At 34.8% G+C, this 18,205-nt stretch overlaps 1 protein-coding gene across 6 annotated transcripts in view; it reads right to left on the bottom strand.

Annotated features, from left to right (window-relative positions):
• The window catches only part of LOC149565586 (uncharacterized), a 233,695-nt gene that overhangs the window by 23,754 nt on the left and 191,736 nt on the right, over positions 1-18,205 (bottom strand). For all 6 annotated transcript variants that reach the window (XM_089819104.1, XM_089819109.1, XM_089819105.1 and 3 more), the window contains 2 exons: positions 3,737-3,796; positions 3,526-3,624 (listed from right to left, as the gene is read on the bottom strand). In XM_089819104.1, the coding sequence (XP_089675230.1) occupies positions 3,526-3,624; positions 3,737-3,796 (159 nt within the window). The remainder of the gene's footprint in view (positions 1-3,525; positions 3,625-3,736; positions 3,797-18,205) is intronic.

Genomic DNA, 18,205 nt, shown 5'->3' with positions numbered 1-18,205 from the left:
CTCAACATGACATCCAACTCCCATTACGGAATCTCTCAACGTGATGACATCATGGACTCTCTTGACATGATGTTTACTATTGCATAGTGAAAGAGTTATCATAGCTGATCTTAAAATCTCATTTATTCGCACAAGAATAGAAATATGCATAATAAAAACAGGACTTAGTTTCAATTAAGTCTCAAATTTTACAAATACCACAAGCATATATAAAAATGAATGGGATTCTATAAGCACTCCCTCTTAATTATGAAGCCTCTCTCTAAAGGTCAACATCTCCTTTTGGAGCTCTAATCCTTATCTTGTTGCTTCCTACAACCAAGAGATATTATTAAAATCAACTACCAATGCTAAAAATAATCTCTTTCAAGCAATATAACCATAAATACTCATCTCTTTCAGGTCTAATCTCAATAACCACACATACACAAAGATATTTAGAATAATGCCTCTACAACTAATGTAAAACTCATAGCATCAATATAATTATCTTATAAGAATATAATATGAACATCACAATAATACTTATCTCTTTCATATGTAATCATTATACAAGAGTCTCATGGAAAATCTTTTATGTTCTCCAGAGTTTGAAGCTCCAACCCTGGCTTGTATGTTGGAAAACCCTCCTACATGAGAATCCTTGATAAATTCGACATTGCTTCCCTTCGCTGTTCTTGGGATGAGTAAAAGTGCAATATCAAGCCCCTATCACATGAATGACTTAATATCCGTGACAATCTAACATGCGTAATTTGCATAAAAATGTCTGGTGGATAATCATGAAGCTAATTGAGTGCCAAATATTTTGGACAACAATAGAGATAGAGAGCCCATTCAATTTTTGCGGCTTCACGGAAGCAACATTGCTTCCATTACAAACACTTTCTGCATCTTTTTCTGCGATTCAAACTCTTGCCCTTGGAAGAATATTTAGTATAGTCCAGAACGTATGCCTTCTTTGTACAGATGCATCCCATGAACACAAGAATAGAAATTGAGGAGGAATCGAAATGCAAGAACATTGCTTGAGAGCATCAATGTTGATACAGGATGAATAATGCCCAACATGATCAGCAGAAGATGAAGATCTGACAAGAATAACATTCAACACATAAATTTTATATGACACTAGTTGAAGATGAGCAGAGCATAAGAGATTCAACAAAAAGAAATGAAAAGATCTTGCATAAAAATGAAAGAGCCAATACGAGGAAAACCAATATCATAGTTGAAGAATGATCACCAAAATACAAATAATCACATCAACAAGCTGGAACCGATGAATGACTCGACGTTACCCAAGAAAGATAACAGATGAACAAAGATAATTGACATTAAGGAGAGAATGAGTAACCAAAGGTAACAAAGATAAAGTTTGATGGAGGCGACAGAAGATATGTCAATTATTCCAGAAAACACGAAAATTAAAACTTAACGCTTTACGTTAATTCCACCTTAACATGGTTGATGATATATGAGCATTGATTTATCTTCCACGATGAAGATAATGCCGCTCCAATCACATATATTGAAGCCGATGGAGATATGGACAAAAGATGGCCCCCAAGAATATTGACAACTACCAGCATGAATACACAATGCACGAGGATTCGAAGAGATAACTTGAATGCTATTACAGAAATTTTTTAAAAACTCTCTAAATCTTTGCACCAAGACAGAGTCTAGAATTATAAATGAACTGCTTGGTTTACTTAATACATGCCCGCACATGACTCACCAAAGGTGGAAGACAGAAGAAGACAAAAGAAACATAGACCATATTTAGAAATTCCAAACTATAAGAGCATCATAACTTATTTAAAAAAATTGACAAATGATGATATAGAACACTCCTTGGCTTGAATGACAATCATAAAAGGTAGATTCCCTCATTGCTGAAATAAATAACAGCTTTGATATCATGTTAAAACTTGAGCCCAGAAACTAAAGATGATTAACAATGATAAAGAAATCATAAAAGAGATATAATCAACACCAGAAGATATCCTAGGAAAACCCTTCGAGAATTAAGGGAAAACCTAGCCACACAACAAAAAATCATGTTATTGATTATAAAAGTTCAAGGGTACAATGCCTATCGTTAGATGCAATATATAACTCTTAAGGAGAGACTCTTCACATTCCAACCGAAGGTCTCACCAATTTCCTAAAAGTGACTCTTTATTACAATTACAACTTTTCGTATTTCCATGTCTTAATGCATGTTGTATGGCACATGTCATTACATTTAATATTATAAATTTAAACATAAGTGCCCTTTTCATATGCATGTGACAATAATGGTAATACATCTATATTTCCAGAGATAAAGATCTCTATCACAGCTACAATCTTCAACAATAACAAACATATTTCTATCTCATAAAATCAGAGATAAAGATCTTTGTCACAGCTACAAATTTCAATACAAGGGTCCGGGGTACGTGGGTATGCCTAATTTATTTTTTAATGTAATTTGATATTTTATAGAAAAATACGAGAATGAGTCATGAGCCATACAATATATGTTGAATGCTTAAACTCAAAAGTTTTAAACTTAAGATGCCTAACAAAGAAGGCAAACTTTAAATATGAACAAGAAAATCATAAATCATATAACGACATCTTGCAAATGATAAACTTCTAGTTCTAACTTGAACAATGAAAATCAGAAAAAAATGAGTAGTTTCATGTTAATCAATATTGTATCAAAGTTCCAAACTGATAGAATAAAGTTTGATAAATAGCTAGCTGAGATTGCAAATGAAAATCTGAACAAAAACCAGACATCTTAATCTATGTGGCAGTTTTTTTCAAATTTTGTTAGCTGACGCAGCATTTTCAGCTGCAGGGTATGCACCCAAGCAAGTAACTGGTACGGGATACGTGCACCAGTACCCGGTATGCGTACTAGAGGTCTGGCTACGCCTACCCATCCAACCTTGGTTATTAATGGAACAAAACTGCTTCTGAGCATTGAGGAGAGGGTTACATGTAACCCAAACAATAGCTTTAGGATAAATGGGCAACAATTTTAATGGTCATAATACAGGAGGGGCAAGTGGATGAATAGAGCTTATCTAAACAATGTAACCATCTACTATTCAAAGGTTGTAAGCACAACTCAATAGTCAAGGCATATAATATAATATCATAGAATCATAAGGCATGTTCCTTAATTGTAGATTATTGAAATCACTGGGGGTATATAATACTGAACCAATATCTTGCATACATGCACAGCTAGAGAGACTAACAGGACATTATTATTCAGAAAAAACATTCTTCATGTTGCAGGCAAGGGAATATTTGGTTTTTATTCTGAATAATAAAAATGTCATTCAAACTACAAATAAGTTGATTTTCTTTATAATTCAGCAACAATACCATGCAGAGGAAAACAAAAACATACAGGCAGAGAAATGAGGTCTTCAAGTTAAAATCAAGGGGGAAAAACTGTGGTAGCATGTTAAATATTAGAAATGCACAAGTAAATTGTCAAACGCAAGAAGAAGATAAAACCTTGATTGAATATGCCAGTGGTAATAGTGTGTCAGGATTCAAAGCATCCTCTGGGAAGTTGCGCAAAGCATGTACTAATTTCTCAAAAGGCAATTTCACCTGCCCATTCAACAAACCATTTTAAGATCAAAATCAGATGCCAGTTTTCCTGTTAAAAAAAAAATCTACATTAAGCAAATAAAAAAGGTTTTGAGATTTATATGGTGCCCACCAAATCATCTTGACAATACTTCAGTAGTGCCAATCCTACTTTGAAAACAATTTTTACACCCTGTATACATAGAATTCACCAGATTCATAACTGTCAGATAAAACTAAATTAAAATTGTTAAAGGCACTTAAAAACTAAGTTGAATTTAAAAGATCAAAAAATATAAATGCTTCAAAGAATTTTGTGTTTTACTCTTATCAAATGTTGATGGCTAGTGTTATCAATAATTTAATCTATACTATTTCAATACAATATTTACTTCACTTAAGTGCCCAATCTAGCATTGCGAATACAAATTCATTGTACATCACGGCTGTTAACTTGTTAAGATGTAAGGCTCACAAGCATGCAACCCTTATTTTGTTGTTTGACACGTGTTATATTTTATGTTGAGCCTAAATAAGTGTTTAATTTTCACTACTTTTAGTAATGCATTTTTATTAGTGATTAAATTACAGGTTCAATATTACTGATGCATTGTGGATCGCTAGATCAAGCATCAATTGATATCTAGACCAAATTAGTAGTAGATTATCTTTAGTTAGACATGATTATTGTTAGTTTGTGTTCATCCTTGGCAAGTGTAGACACCTAAAATCACCCTAAATTAAATAAATAAACATTTTTGTTTATTTAACTATTTTACTATAATTACTCTATAATTAAATAAATATTGTTTGTTTATTTTATAAGCCTCTTCCTCTATTATTTAAATAAATATTCATTCAAGTATCTAATTTCCACCACCTTTTATACTATAAATTAAATAGATACTTATATTTATTTAATTAATTCATTATCTTGCTCAGACAAGTTTGTAAATTACTACTAAATTCACATTGTCACCCCATAACCTGAAAAATGGGTGCAGTTAAGAAACAAATCTTCTAATCAATTGATCTTCAGATGAGAAAATGAATCCATTAAACCTAAAACTGAGTCCGTTTCTATCAGGAAAGAGCAACCTAAACTACTGGCTCAAAGAGCTGATATAGACCGAGTTGTTCATGACAGCACCAAGAGAAACCTAAAACTTGCAGACTGACATTGTACCATGATCCCAGTGACAAAATAGAGCAAAGTAACAAAATTCTTCATAGGAAATTCAGATTTTACCCTGACATCTTGTTAAAGATGAAACTATGATCTTGCAATAAGTTCCAACTAAGGATCAAACTACAAACCTTCAAAGCAAGTCTCTGAGCCCAGACAAGTTTGTAAATTAAGGGGGAAACTTGGTGTAGTTAATAGAATGACCATTAAGGGAGGTAAAAAGTGCTCATTGTCATTAATAATACTGGTTATTCGACAATGTATTAGTTGTCTGTATTTAATTGGTTGTCAGTCTTGGGGTAGTGTTGGTTGGTTGACAGTTGTTGCTATTGGCAACCGTCGAGTGATTTAAATATGTTGTGTACTATCAAGGAAAGTAGTACGATGCGTCAGATGATTTGTAGTCCTTGGCTAACCATCTTTACTCTTCTTCTCAATCATGAACTCGCGGGTAAAAAAAGATATATTTTATTCTTGAATCTGGTACAAACCGCCATCTCTAGTATTATTTCATGTAATTTATCAAGTATAACAACAAGAATTTGGCATTGTTGCCTTAAAAGAAATCAGGTCAGCATTGTATTATTCATGTCCATGTATCCCAATAAAGGCAAGAAGAGACTGCAAAGAAGTCAAGACCAACTGATCAGACGATCTTAAAGGAGTGAAACAAAGAGAACAAAGGAGAAGATTATAAGAAAAACTTGAGGAAAATTTTATCAGATAGTTCCTATGTCAAGCCCTTCTTGAGAATGAAGTAAAAGCTGAAGTGTCAGCCAAAGTCGTAGCTAGGAGGAAAGGAAAGCATCACACAAGGAAGGCGCAAACTGTACTGGATGGAAGCAAGGATATTGAAAAAACATTTACCACTTCCAAATGAAACATATCCCAACTTTTCTGCCCAAGCAGACAACCCAATTGTACAGTCAACATCAGACAATTAGTATGAAGAAGGAAATCTTGAACTAATAGACATTTCATCACATTGACAATCTATCCATCTAAAAAGAACCCAGAACTGGAGGATCCAAATTGAAGACCCTCGGGCAGAGGGACTATAGGATCGAGTTAGAGCCCAAAAGTACGCAAGGATAAGGAATGCTAGAGGTGGATGTGTAGAGGATGAGTGCATGGAGAGCACCAAAATATAGCAGTCCAAGTAGTCCACCTAGGTGTGATGCACAAGGGAGCAAGCATGCGAGAAAGATGGTAACTCCTTGACAAGTTCAAATGTGAATTGACAAAAAACTGTTGAAGTTCATGAGGAATGGGTCACAAAACCCTATAGGATATTGCAAGACATGTGTGACTATCTGGGTAACAAGCGTCAAGAAGACACAAACTGTTGGTTGAGAGCATTTATGGCAATGCTATGGGGTACTGTACAACCATTGACTGGTTCACAGAACTGAATGCTTCATCCACAACCTCTTGGCACACACTAAGGCACTCAAGGCTGAGATTAAACTGCCATGAGACAACAATGAGATTGTCACCATAATTTATAATGCCAAATAAGGGAAGAATGAGAATGAATGAGCTTACAATTGCAGGCTCAAGCAATTGCTGGTCAAGTTAAAGAGATAACCAGTAGACAGGTTGAAGAATAGGTGGTTCATTGAGGCATTTATTCCCTCATTGCACCAAGAGATGAAACTGGTGTCTCCATTCTTGTATGTCAATGCCTACATACAAGCAATGGACTCCGAGAGTGAAATGAGAGATCCCCCCAAGGGAAGACGAAGAAAGACGATGAGAGCACCGAGAGTAGTAGCAATGATGAATTGAGAACAATTTGAGCCCTCCGATAGGATATGATGATTATGAAGGAATTGAAGGCCAAGAAGGAGCTGATAACGAAAGGAGCTAAGGTGTATCATAGTGCAAAATTGAGAGTCATACAAAAGGTATTGTCCTAAAATGATGTCTTGTGAGATTTTCTAGGTGACGAGTTATTCAATAAAGGATTGTCCATTTAATTTGAAGGCGATAGGTACTCTTCACACAAGGACGTCCACTTTGCTAACATCACAAAATGTAATGCCAAGTGATTATGGAAATCAATGAGGGTGGATTCAAATTTAGTACAACTCAAGAGAACAATATCATACAATATCACCGATGTGGTGAATAGGGACACTTTGTGAGAGACCACCAGAATAAAAAAGATAGTGTGCAATTATTAGGCAAATGGTTAAACTAGGTGACCATAGACACCAAATACCCGAAGTGAAAGGATATTAATATGTTAGATTACGAGGCAAATCTAGCAATCAAAACACCACAAATGAAGAAGGTGGTATACCAAGCTCCTTGTACAGAGAAGGAACAACTTAAAAAAGCCAAAGCCAAAGCGGTAGAAGTGATGGCAAAGGAACAAAAAAACTCCAACAAAATTTCAAGTTAGTGCAATCGAAGTCAGAGAAGAACATCATTTGGTAGGTACGTGCTACAAACAATCATACCCATGAAGGTGTTAGACCACCTTCAAACTACACTACAACTAAGAATGGTAATTACCAATATGTTCGGTGATGACATACTCAACCACAACCAAGGTAAGCCACAAGAGGAATCAACAATGTAGTCACCACTTGAAGTCAATCACACCACCAACTCTATGTTGCTATTGATGAAAACTGAAAGGAAGCCAACAATCACTAAGATGACAATCATGGGGAGAAAGATAATGAACGCCATCATTGAGGGGGGCTTGAGAGTCAACGTGTTGTCAAAAGAAACTTAAAGTGCTTGGGGAAGCCAACACTCTATACATCAAACTTCCACTTGCTGGGTGCACACCAATACAGCATTAAGTCATTGGGGGCAACGATGACACAAACAGTAACAATTGGCACTCAATGTTTTTCTTGGATTTCTTAGTACCAAATTCTCTCCAAAAACCCTCAAAGTTTGGTCCTTGTCAAGTTTGCCCCAAATTCGCTCGTAGAGCCACAAATTCGTTGTAAATTCTCTTAGTGGAACCTAAGTAGAATTGGAGTCAATTTGAAAGAATTTGTTGCCTAGCAGTTGAACCCAACCGAATTTGGTCTCAAAACAATTTTTTTGACTTGTTTGAAGTGTTTTTTTCCTAATTTGGTATGCTCAACCCTCCCAACCCTAAAAGTGACCACCAAAAGGATGATTTATATGTCATTTGTGCATTAGTGAATGAAAACGAAAGCTTTCTTATAGAGGAAATCCAAATTGACGATTATTGAGGAATTTCTTTAGAAAGGCTATGATATCTTTGAATACAGGACATAGAATTTGAATCTTAACTTTTGAACTAGCTTAGTTAGAAATCCTCTAACCAATACAAAGCAAAAATTCAGAGAACTACACTTATCTCTTGATGATTTCTTTCATTCTCAAACTATCACCTTGATATGGAAATATGTTCCATGCAACCAAGCAAGTGTATTATGTTGTATGTATGGCTAAATGGTAAAATTAGTATCCTATTCAACTGAAATAAAGATATGGTGGTGTATTTTTCTATGTTTCTTTACTATTAGCATAGGTGTGGAGTAATTTTTTGTTGCATGTATACACACATATTTTTTAAAAAAACATTAAAACCTATGTTTTTGTACGAATGAACCCAAGACAAACCCAAACCCACCCCCTAATTTTTTTGAATGAATGTCCAAGTTGAATTTCAAAACCGAATTTGAACCCAAATCCCAAACAAGCAACCTAACTGAATTTTGTACTTATCCCATGGTAAAAGGTGTATGATGCACATCTTGGTTGATTATGGTTAAGGCAACCTAGAATTGGAAGTAGAATAGACTTTCAATCAAGAGTGAAGTATGTCATTGACCTAAGGAATTGTGCAATAAATGAGGAACTGTCATCCTCTAAATTGAAGCTTGAAGATGAGAAGTCAAGTATGGAGGAAGGAAAGGCTCAGGATAGAAGATCAATCTGAAGACGAGGCAAGTTTATGAAATTATAATTCCTAGATTTGATTGTGTAAAGTTTTTTTATCATCAACATTTCGGATCAAAGTTTTTCATTACATGGATTATGGAAATCTAATAGATTTGAATGGACTATTTCATTGGCAAATGAAGGGGTGCTCAAGATAGAAGATCGTTTTGAAGACGAGATAAGTTTCCTGAATGGACTATTTCATTGGCGAATGAAGTAGGATTTTTTCACAAATAGATAATTTTCTTGAATCTACAACTTTTGAAGACAAATTGATAAAAGTGTGTAAGGTTATGGTTGATACATCTTATAGTAGGGAGATGGAAACTGGAAAGAAAAAATAGCAAAGAATGTGCACAAGTCATTGTTTAATTCACACTACTAACAAGAATCTAATTAATTTTGGTGGAGGAAGGCAATTTTGGCATGAATGAAGTCAATATTGACTTCTGTAGGAAGCACAATCTTCTTTCCACTAGACGACCCAAAAGGGTGCCATCATTGCAGAAAACAACACATATGGGTCTTGTATTACTATGTATGGATTCTTGGTATAAGGGCTTCAAAAGATTCAATTTGAGTCTATTGTCAAGGTACGGTTCCTGCAACTTCCAAAGAAACCTAAAAGAGTTTGGAGAACCTAACACTCTACATGTCAACCTTCCACTTGGTATGTACCCACCAACATGGCATTAAGCCATTGGGGATGATAGCACAAAAAGTAACAATTGGCACACAACATTTTTTCTTGGATTTCCTAATTATCCTATTGGAAAAGAAGGTGTATGACACACTACATCTAATAAAAGCATGTAAGGTTATGAAAAATACATGTGATAGTACAAAGATGGAAAATGGAAAGAAAAAATAATGACTATGCAGAGGTCATTGTTTAATTCACATTCTCGAATGAGTCTATTTGATTTTGGGGGCGAAAGGCAATTTTGGCAAGAAGGAACTAAACATTAACCTCTGTAGGAAGCACAATCCTATTTCCACTAGAGGGCCCAAGAGGGTGCCAACATTGCTGAAAATAACACATATGACTCTTGATTCCCGCACATAAATTCTTGGCATAAGGGCTTCAAAAGATTCAAAATGAGTCTATTCTCACTATATGGTCCTTGCAACTTCCATACAATGCACGACCTAGTCATTATGGTAAGTAATATATTTCAACTAGCATTCAACTTAGTCACTATAGTTACAGTACGATTTGCCAATTGAGCCAAACATGCAAACTATTATTGTAGTATGGTGTGTGGACTCGTCTTGATGTACAAATCTTGGCATTGCTCCTGCCATATGCAATGTGATCTCAACTTGGCACACAATGAGCATTTATTTTGTAGTACGACATCAAATGTATAACCTAGGTGTAACATGCTAATTTCCTGTAGCCAATGAAACCATTAATTAAATGTGAACTAAGTTACCGGTACGGGTACGGGCACGGATACGGATACGTGGGTACGACAACTTTTTGGGAAGGGGGTTTGGGTACGTTTGGATACGTCTGTACAAATAACATATAAAATCATAAATATATATATACATATGCATTTGTACAACTTGAAAAGTAGAAACAAAAGTTACAAAACTAAAAACATATAAAAATCATAAATATATATTATATATCTGTGCATGTATATAGGGTTACAGCTTGAAAAGTAGAAACAAAACTGCCATAAATATTGCAGTAGCAAATTTATAATGATTTACTTGAAGTCTAGTTTCATATCAATTTGCCAAAAATTGAGTGTTATGATAGATATATCATATATCTGTATTGAATTCATTTTGCATTGGTTAAAGTTTAAACTGTCAAAATATTACAATTAGACTGATTAGTAATCAGCATCATATGGGTCATCAAGAAAATCAAGATCAGTGGAACCACATGCAGCCCCAGTTTCACTTCCATAGCTAGAAGCACGTTGGCTATTTGCCTGCACAGAGGGTAAAGATGGTGCGTTAACTGAAAAGTCCAGATCTGTTCTCTCAGGATCTGAATCCCACAACATTGTGCGCCCTTCCTTGTACAGACTTTGTTTATAAGTAAGAAAGCGCAAGTTGGAATGCACATAAACCAATTCTTCTGCCTTGCTGCCAATCGATTGCGTTTCACTGAGTGAATAAAGGAGTATGTACTCCAATTTCTCTCAAGTGAAGAAGAACTAGCAACCTATTGAACATTTGTCACAATGTTAGAGAGTTGCAACTATAAAAATAACTTTACTTTTGACATTAACAGACTAACAATGTTAGAGAAGTGGAACAAAAATTAAGAAACATACCTGTGATAGAAGTTTGATTGCAAGAGTTTGAAGGTATGGTGCTATATGGCCATTAAGGTACCACCAAGCATGAGCTTCCTTTCTGTACTTGTCACGGATAGTAGCAACACTTTGACCGTTAGAGGATACATTGACCGTTAGAGGATACAAAATCAACAAACTCAGTTGTAACTAAATCCTCCATTGCATGATCACGAAAGAGTCTACTAAGTGCTGTCCTACATCCATCACTTACTTCTCCATCTGTGTATGGTGGTACCCTTGTTGGCTGAGAAAGAATTTCATCACTATAAAATTTTGGAGTCAATGCAAATGCAAGATGTAATGGGGTGGTCATTTTGTTCCACCGTTCAACACAAATTGATTTAACTTCTTTGAAGAAAGTTTCTTCAGGATCCTTCTCTTTTTTATTGATGACATCTCTCATTAACTCAATCATTGAGTCAATGCCATCGTATACCATTCCCAAACATGGGTGATCCATGTCAGCAAAACGGATCATGCTCATGATGGGCTTGGTGAAACTAAGAAGATATTCCACTCTTTCCCACCACGTGTCTTCTAGGATCATTTTCTTTACATTTGTTGCCCTTTCCGTATTGGATTGCCTCCATTGAATCCAACTTTGACCAATAACCATGCCAGCAAGTGCCTCTCGCACCAACACAAGTCGCCTCAAGACAATTGTGTTGGATGCAAATTGAGTCTCAGCAACCTATTCAAGAATTAAAAATCAAAATTAAAATATGAAGAAATCATTATCACATTTAAAAAGTAAATTCATATTAGTAGTGAAATGTAGAATTGAAAATTTGAAGTGTTTTGGTTACCTTCAGCAATTCCAACTCTGAAAGTGATCTAAAAATGGCTTGTGACATGTTATGGTTTGTGATGAACATCTGAATCTCTTCAGTCTCAGCATAGACTTGTTTGATCCAATCTATTTTCCTACCCAACTTTTGTAGCATTAGGTTGAGAGAGTGGACAGCACAAGGTGTCCAATAGATGTGTTCAAAATGTCTCTCAATCAACAAGCCTGCAGCTCGACAGTTCTTTGCATTGTTTGTAACAACTTGGACAACATTTTCAGGACCCACATCTTCAATGCATTGTATAAGGATATCAGCAATAAATTGTGCATTCTTCACCTGTCCCTCACAATCCACAGCCTTTAGAAACATTGCCCCTTTGGGGCACACTGCAATCACATTTATCAATGGTCGATTTTTGGTATCCTTCCACCCATCAGAAATAATTGACACCCCTGTTTGTTTCCATGAATTTCTAATGGGAGCCAATGCATTGTTTATGTTTTTGACCTCACTTGCCAGTAAGGTGGTGCGTACCTTCTCATAACCTAGCCCTATCCACCCTTGCGGAGCCTCATTTGCTTTTCTCAACATATTCTGCCAATATGGTGAGCGTACAACATTGAATGCCAAACCATTTGCATAGATACATCTTCCAACAGCTTCATTTGCAATCTCCCTAGCATCATTGTTGAATGCTCTCTCCAATGGTCCCTTACTTCTCTTCTCAACAATAGGTTCTTCTTCAATTTTGTCCAAGAATGGGTGGTTCTCTACTATGATATCAGGGAAGTCACTATGAGATGGAGAAGGTGGGGGCCTTGAACTACTTCCTTGTCGTTTCAACAATGGATGGTTTGTGGCACGTCCCACTCTTGCATCTGCTTCCTCTTGCTCTCGAATGAATCCTGCTATTTGTTGAGGTGGCAATCCTTTTGCATCCGGTCCTTCACATGCTTTGATACCCATTTGAGGAATGGCACATAAATGGGCTTTCACATGGCTATAGGAGCTAGTTTTCTCCACATGGCATAAATTGCATTCCCAAACAAATGTTCCACCTCCTTTTACTTGGCTTTTTATCGTGACATATTTCCATAATGGTGAATTGGGATCGGTCTTGAATTTGGGTCGAGTAGTGGAAGAAGCTGACATTGTCCTGTCTACAAGAATCGACAAGTTAAAAATAAAAAATGTTATTAAATAATTAAATAATAGTAAATACAATATTAAATATAAAAATAAACAAATTCAATTTCTATTTGAAAATTAAAAAACAAAATAATAAATATATATTAACAATTTAACATTCTAATAAATATTTATAATTACAATTTATAACAAATATTATAATTTATTATATAAATATTAAATTAATAAACATTAAATAATAAAATAAAAAATACATTATTAACATTTATTATTTAATACTCTAGACATTATATAATATAATATTTATTCAATATTTAAATATTGACTATCATTTAAAAAATTACAATTTAAAATATAAATATTATATATAATATAATATATACAATTTTAAAAAAACTTGGAAAATCTTTTATATCAATAATATATTAAAGTTATAAACTATATATAGTATTTAAAAATTTAAAAGTTTATTACTTCAAATAAATTTTTAAAAAATTAAAATAAACATAAACATAGGAAACAATAATATATTAATATATTAATAGTTTATAATATTAATATATTATTGATTCGTATGTTTATGTTTATTTTAATTTTGTTTAGAAGTTTAAACTTTATAACATAAAACTATAAAAGTTTAAAACATACATATGTTAATATAAAATAAACTATACATAAAACTTTGTATAAAAGTTTATAACTTTAAATAAATTGAAAAAAAATTAAAATAAACATACCTTCAGCCTGAACGCAGAGCTTTGGTGCCAGTTGACTCCCCTGCTCACAAGCTTCCGTCCTCCCAGTTGCCGCTGCTGCCGGTCGTCTCTCGTCGTCGTCCCAGTTGCTGCTACCGGCGATTTCCTATTGCAGTCTGTTGCAGTTTCTTTTCGACGTTTTCGTTCTGTGCCACGGTTGTTATCAATTCACGTTAGGGTTTTTACTACGGTAAAAACGAGTTAAAAACAAAGGAAAACCAAACGCTGACCTGAAATATCGTGGTCAAACTGCCACGTTACCTTTCAAATTAAGTTAAAAACAAAGAAAAATCAAACGCTGACCCTAAATATCTTAGTCAAACTGCCACATTAACATTCAAATCGCCACGTCATCCAAAAACATTCGGATTCATTGCAAAAAAGGTAAAAATCGAACCCTGTTCAATTCCACAGGGTATTTCAAACGTATCTGATTCCGATACGTACCATACCCGTATGTGGAGGCAAAAAGGGAAGTACCGGTAACATAGAATGTGAAACATTTCTAATCATAACTGAAGGAAAGGAGTGACAGTTATAATAGTCACTTTACACATTCACTAGAAGAGGATTTACGAGTTGATCTATAACTTACAATTCATATAATTGCAAATAAATAACAGAATTTAAATACTTACCCGATAAGCCAAGTGAAATGCAAAAACATGAAATAAGTACCTAATAAAAAGAAAATAATGCCCCTGTATTGTGCAAGCCTTGGCATCTAGAAGAGAGGAGAAGCAGTGTCATGGGCTTAACCTCCCAACCGCGGACCCTTAAGTATCCCCACACAATCTCTATTGAGAAAGGCCCTCCCCACCCTGGGATTAGGCTTGAGACACCACTAAGTGTCTTGGTGTTAGAGTGTCAGCTAGTCAGTTGACGAGGCTATGGACGTCTTCCATTGACCTATCTTCTAACTACTAGCACTCTAACCTCTAGTGATCACAACAACAATCATGCCACTAACCTACCTTGGCCAAGGATTTAAGTGGGCAATACATAAGCCCGATCACCCAGTGCTCAACTTGACAACAAAAATGAAACAATGGACTACCATGAGCTAACTTATTTAAATATGATTAATGCTACTAATTTATGTCTTCTATTTTTCATGTAGGGATATTTCCATTCTCACCCTTCATCTCAACCATGCTGATCCTCATGGATGAATTTCTGGGTGATTCCATAAGTGAAATCTCGTTTTTGAATATAGACACTACCATCTCATTATGGCCAATCTAGCCTATGACATTACAGATGAGAATTACAATTCTTTCCAAATTGATTGAATATCATATTGATGTCATACTCATCCTAGAGGTATACTGACAATAAATCTATACAAGTCGACACTCCTTGACAGAGATTAATTAAAAATACTCATGCATACTCAAAGATGGCACTTTCTTATAGCAACACAGATAAAATAGAAGAAGATATACACAGGACTATAAATCATTCCAATTCCTAGATTTAGTAATGATATTGTTCCCTTCTTTTGATAGACCGAAACTGCTTAATCTATTGTTTGAATTTGGAAGAAGCACAAGAAAGGCAAGTATAAAACACAACTTGAGAATAGCAAGGCTCGAGTCGAGCACTAATTTGAAAACAACCAAGGCTGAATATGGATCACTAATCCCGCGCAAAAATGATAGCAATGCCTTCTTCTTGTAAATGGACACTAGTAGTCTAGCCAATCAACCATGTACACTTAATGTAGCTGATCGAAACGAGTATACTCCAGCTTGGATTAGAACAATAGCTATGATAATTGGAGGCTTCACGGCAAGAAGTATCGATGGAACAACACACCCAAAACAGGAGAAGTAAGAATGGATTCCCATCGTGAGCGTAGAATGTAAAGGTCACCGAATGCATGCTCTTTTATGCAAGAAGTCTGAGGTGGCAAGGCATTTAGCAAGACCCTCGATTCAAAATAATTTAAAAATAATTATTCCATAATTATAAGGCTCGATGGAAAAAAAAAAGTATGAAAGGTGGCTGCTTAAGGCAAAATAATAAAGCTATTGCCAAGGTCCAAATAACAAGGATAGCAAATGAAAAGAAATCTGTACTCATGCCTTAATATAATGATATCGCCCCTTATGCTTGTAGGAGTAGCCTCATATATATATATATATATATCACACAAGTATGAGTATAGCTACGGTATTATTATATAAAGACATGATTGAAATTGCAAGATATTACGAGATCAACCACATTATGAAGGTATTCTTTTCTTTATTTGGTTTAATGATATGACTACAATTGATTAGCTCATAGTTGTCCCTTGTACATTCTTGCTTGTCTAGCCATTTCATCCCTGATCAAGGTATTTAGATTTCATACTTGCTGCTTCATAAATGGATGTGGTGCCCCATTCCTAACTCCCATTTTGGCAATACTTTCCCCCTTCATCATACTCCTGCAAACAGGTAAGATCCCAAAGTAATAACAGATTTCCATATTTTTCAAAATATCAAATAAATCTTCCAAGTATCAATAATCATTTTCCATTTTCATAATAATCATTTTAAATTTCAAGCATAATGATTAACTAACATGTCATATGAAATAATAACGAGCAACCAAAATTCTATTTCATATGATCAAATATTTCAACAACTTTGTCAACTGACTTCACACGAATTCTCAACAGCTATGAGATTGTTTTAAATTAGGCAAAAATTTGGGATGTAAAACTAGGCCTGCCTTGCAACATTTATCATTTTTGTCACGCGAGTTTGATCTTCGAGCCCCTGCTAGTGTCCTACATGTACAAACACATAACTGTACATTGAATTTTCCCGCAAAGGTAGGCCGTATATGATCAAAACATGCCTGCATAGCTCAAGATTTGTATGGTTTTTTTCTTGGAAATCGTATGTTACCAATTTCAAAGGTCATATAGGCTTCTCCCACAAGGGTATTTGTGTTCTCTTGCCATACAAAGTACAATCTCAATGTCGAGGTTGTATCCAAGTGAACAACATACAAATTATACCATGCAAAAGCTACTTTCCAAGCCCAATGTACAACTTATTGAAGTCATCAGTGCATCAACCATCAGTTTTTTTATATGGAGTACAAAAAGTGATTTTGAGTTTGTTGTACGGTCAACAACTTTGCATCAAGAAATCTGTAGTAAATGGTCTAGCATGTCGTCAAAGTGAATTGGTAGTAGTGCAACAGTACCTTGGCAGAAGTTTAATAGTAGTGTGTCAGTACCTTGGTAGAAGTGTAGTGCAGGTGTGGTAGTTTTGCACAAGGGGCACTAGCCCTTGACCCCACTAGGAGCACAATGCAATGTCGAGTTTGACACAATACAAGTCACTGTCAACACTCTTGCCATTACTCTTCTCGAATATAACTTGATGTATACTTGCTGTATGGAAAACAACTTTTTCTATTAGGGGAGATGATGTAAGCATAAAATGGCAAGAGTGTAGATTGTAGAGCGTAGACTGTATACTTGAAATAAGCATAAAATGCCTATTGTTATGTTTGACAACATTGGTTATTTGGAAACGTATTAATTGTCTGTATTAAGATGGTTGTCACTCTCAGGTAGTTATGTGTCAGTTACTTAAAGGTTGTGTTCCTCTTGGAAACCATCAGGCACTTTATATGTCATGTTCCATCAAGGAAAATAGTATGATGTAGTTTAATCAATTGTAATCCCTGGCTGACCATCTCTGATCTTCTTCTTTGTAATGAATTGAGAAGCAAATAAAGATACATTTACTCCTACATTTGGTATGCACTGCCATCTCTGTCATTATTATTTCATGTATGCGATTCATCAAGCATAGCAGTAAATAGTAATTATGAATTAATTGACAGATAAGTTTTCTGACAGGAGGAAGTTTGTCCCAAAATAAGTTGAACAATGCTTCACATGTAACAAGAATCGTTCTTCTTCTCTTTGCATAAATTTATAGAGTCTTTGGACATCTATTTCTTTCTTCATTTAAACTTGATGTTATTACTAACCTTTACAAAATTATGCGCTCATCAATAATTATTTCATTACATTTAATAAAAAGATATAATGTGCATATACACTTGTTACAACCCTCACTATTCACCTTCCCATTGCTCAAACAACATGGTACCATGCACAATTATTAAGGGGGTGTATTAATTAGATAAAGATGTAATGAATATATTTTTTGATGAGTGTGTTGGCATTTAAGAGTTAATGTATTTTAAGGCACTGCTCCCAATATACATTCTCTAAAGTTTTATTCTTTCTTCCTTGATACTTGACATTACTATAGCACAAAATTATCATCTCATATAAAATGAGTTTATTACATTTGATAAAAGAGATATTATATCTATATGTATAATGTGTAAAGATTTAAGTTTATATCAGATTAGAGACTATGTTTGAATAACGTTGACTTGTAATTGATTTTTTTTGCAGGTTCAAACTTGAATATCAATTGATCTGAA

The sequence above is a fragment of the Cupressus sempervirens genome, chromosome 3 (assembly GCF_028749045.1).
Source record: "Cupressus sempervirens isolate cs-2001-9-10 chromosome 3, ASM2874904v1, whole genome shotgun sequence".
Classification (NCBI taxonomy): domain Eukaryota; kingdom Viridiplantae; phylum Streptophyta; class Pinopsida; order Cupressales; family Cupressaceae; genus Cupressus; species Cupressus sempervirens.
This window is presented reverse-complemented; position numbering and strand designations above follow the sequence as displayed.